This window comes from Macadamia integrifolia, chromosome 9, assembly GCF_013358625.1.
Source record: "Macadamia integrifolia cultivar HAES 741 chromosome 9, SCU_Mint_v3, whole genome shotgun sequence".
Taxonomy (NCBI): Eukaryota; Viridiplantae; Streptophyta; class Magnoliopsida; order Proteales; family Proteaceae; genus Macadamia; species Macadamia integrifolia.
This window is the reverse complement of record NC_056565.1, coordinates 41,598,426-41,601,480: the sequence shown is the minus strand read 5'-3', so window position 1 is coordinate 41,601,480 and position 3,055 is coordinate 41,598,426. Positions and strand designations below refer to the sequence as shown.

General features: G+C 37.0%; 1 protein-coding gene across 1 annotated transcript; it reads right to left on the bottom strand.

Moving 5' to 3' along the window:
• LOC122089083 (calmodulin-7) lies at positions 1-2,351 on the bottom strand. Its single transcript, XM_042658528.1, has 2 exons — positions 2,104-2,351; positions 1-763 (listed from the first exon to the last, which is right to left on the bottom strand). The coding sequence occupies exons 1-2, from the start codon at positions 2,177-2,179 to the stop codon at positions 390-392; spliced, it is 450 nt and encodes a 149-aa protein (XP_042514462.1). The 5' UTR covers positions 2,180-2,351; the 3' UTR covers positions 1-389.
• Positions 2,352-3,055: the final 704 nt, after the last annotated feature.

The following is a 3,055-nucleotide window of genomic DNA, read 5'->3' as shown; positions in this document are numbered from 1 at the left end:
TGGGGAAAAAAATAAAACTTAATAAAATGTGATCACCAAAAAGTCAGAAAACATTGGACAATCCCTACAGTCCCAACTTCGCAATTCAGTGGAGAATAGAAGGAAAAAAAAAAAAAAAAAGAACGGGAAAATAACTAAGAAACCAAGCTACTAAGACAAAGATGCAAGCCAAGAGGAAAACACAATTACACAACCAACATAAATAGGGAGAGGGTACCAAGCACCAATGACACTACTACCTTAAATACCCTTTAAGAACTGTCAAATTAATTCCTAGAGGAAAATAGAAATGCCATAATACTTATCTGCCCTGTACCCTTTTTTTGGTTTTTTACTCTTTTTTTTTTTTGGGGGGGGGGGAGATTCCTTGGGATTGGAGGGTTGGATCCTCACTTGGCCATCATGACCTTGACAAACTCCTCGTAGTTTATCTGTCCATCCCCATCGACATCAGCCTCACGGATCATCTCATCAACTTCCTCATCTGTGAGCTTCTCACCAAGGTTGGTCATGACATGGCGCAGCTCAGCTGCAGAGATGAAGCCATTCTGGTCCTTGTCGAACACCCTGAAAGCCTCCTTGAGCTCCTCCTCAGAATCGGTGTCCTTCATCTTCCGAGCCATAAGGTTGAGGAACTCTGGGAAGTCGATGGTTCCATTTCCATCTGCATCCACCTCATTTATCATGTCCTGTAGCTCAGCTTCTGTTGGGTTCTGACCCAGTGATCTCATCACGGTTCCCAGCTCCTTAGTTGTGATGCAACCTGCACAGGTAATTGGGAAGCATGTTTTTTGTTAAAACATCTAAAGCATTAAACAAATCCAGGATCCCTTGTTCATCATGTACGACCATCCCATGGGCCCAAATGAATATTCCATTAAACCAACATAAACAAAAAAATTCATGCACTTTTACCAAGAATCTCTCTGCTGAATCAATATGGATATCACAGGTTGAACAAAACAAGATAACAGATAATAGAGATTATTAAAATCTCTTGAGACTCAACCACAAAGTTTTTATGCCATAAGTCCACTCATGCCTCCAGAAATTTCAATTCTAAACATTTGTAAAGCAATAGTGCTTCAAAACCCCACTGAAGTCCACAAGTCACTACCTTCAAAAATTGCAATTTGCAACATCCAATAGGGAAAACAATGCATGAAGAGGAGAAATAGATGGCCAAAGCTTACCTTCTCGGGTAAAAAAACAGAGATCCATTGCAGCGAAAATACAATTCATGACCAAAGACTACAAGGACAACAAACTACTAGACTTGAACACATTACTTTGTCTGTAACTTATTACGCTACAAATTGATCTCGACACTCGACAGTATAAAGAAACGGTTGAAGATAGACGAATAATCAGAACTTCTATACGATATGTGACAAACATCATAAGAGGCAAAGATTATGAGCTACGGCAATTTCAGCCATGGGGAGTCCACAACTCGCTCATGATAAAGAGGTCATAGGAGCATCACAATCTTACCCATCAGGATTGAGAACAATTGATAAAAGAACTTAGATGTCACAAAGTGATTACTTTACTGTATTGTTCTTCGACTTTCCAAGTGTCTAATTAGAATGCCGTTGCACCAAATACAATCGTGTGTTTCGAAAGAAATCTAACAAATAAGTGCCTATCATTACGCAAAATCCTGCAACCTCGAAACCTCTTGCTTCAAGTCAAATGTGCTGCAAACGATTAACAAGTGTACGCTCATGTCGAGAGAAGAAACATATCATCAATCAAATTCCAACTTACCCCAAACGAGCACGATCTAGCTACTATAGCCTTCAACATGATCCGATCCGAACATTCAGAATCTCTTCAAACTATAATAAACTAAAATAAACCAAAACACTACAACGGAAAACAAAAGAAAACCACGACGAACAACACAACCTATGAAATCAAGATCTCTCGACCAAAAACAGAAAGAATCATCAAACAAAACAACAAATTTGAAAGGAAACAAACAGAAACTAGATCTGTAAAAGAAATAACACTATCAGTTAATCACACAACTAGAACACTTTGAACGATAAAGAGATGAAAGAGACGAGAGATAAAAACGAAAAGAAGTAAGAATCTGACCGTCTCCATCCTTGTCGAATAAGCTGAAAGCCTCCTTGAACTCAGAGATCTGATCGTCCGTGAGCTGATCTGCCATGACTTCTCTCTCTTTCAGAAATCGAACCAACACAGAGAAGGATCAAAGAGGGGAAATGGAAGAACAGAAAAAAGAATAGAGAGAGATCTAAAAGGTCAAGAGGAGAAGATAGAAAGAACTCCTGGTTCGCCTGTCTTCGGCGGACAATTAGGATTTTATATGAACGGAAGAGCTCTCGGGGGCATCTAATACTCTCTCCATCCGGACGTAATCGCTTTCTCAAATTGGGAAATCCTGAGATACAAGATTACTATATTACCCTTCTCTTCTCCATTTAATTACTATTTATTTTACCCTTATTTTTCTATTCAAAAATAGATATTTGAGTGAATGACAATGGTACCCTTCGCCTCCTTTGTATGTTATTTTTTGGGATAATTCACTACACAACCTCTTTTTTTTTTTAAATCCACCTAAGGAATTTCTTGCTTGGTTCAATTGTTGGATATTCAAAGCTCTCTTTGGAACATTTACTTGTCAAACTTTGTGGTCCATGTCAAGCATATTTTTAATTAATGAGTGCGTATTTTTAATTATATAAGAGTAGATATGATAGTTTTGATTATTGGATAGATAGGGATTTTGATAATCATTTATCAAGTTTTGGTGCAAAACTCAACTATATGCTCTACTATGTAATGAATCTTTCTCGTAAGTATACAAATCTTGATTATAATTAGAATGATATATTATTTATGTGTATAATCACATAAAAAAAATTATGTGTAAAATTTAATGCTTTTTGAGTTAGATATATTATTACTAGAATCAACGGTGACATAAATAGTATATCTATAAAATTTAATCCAACTAGACTTTGATATGACATATTTGATGCCATTTAGGTGAGACTTGGCTAAAGGCCTATAGGAAACC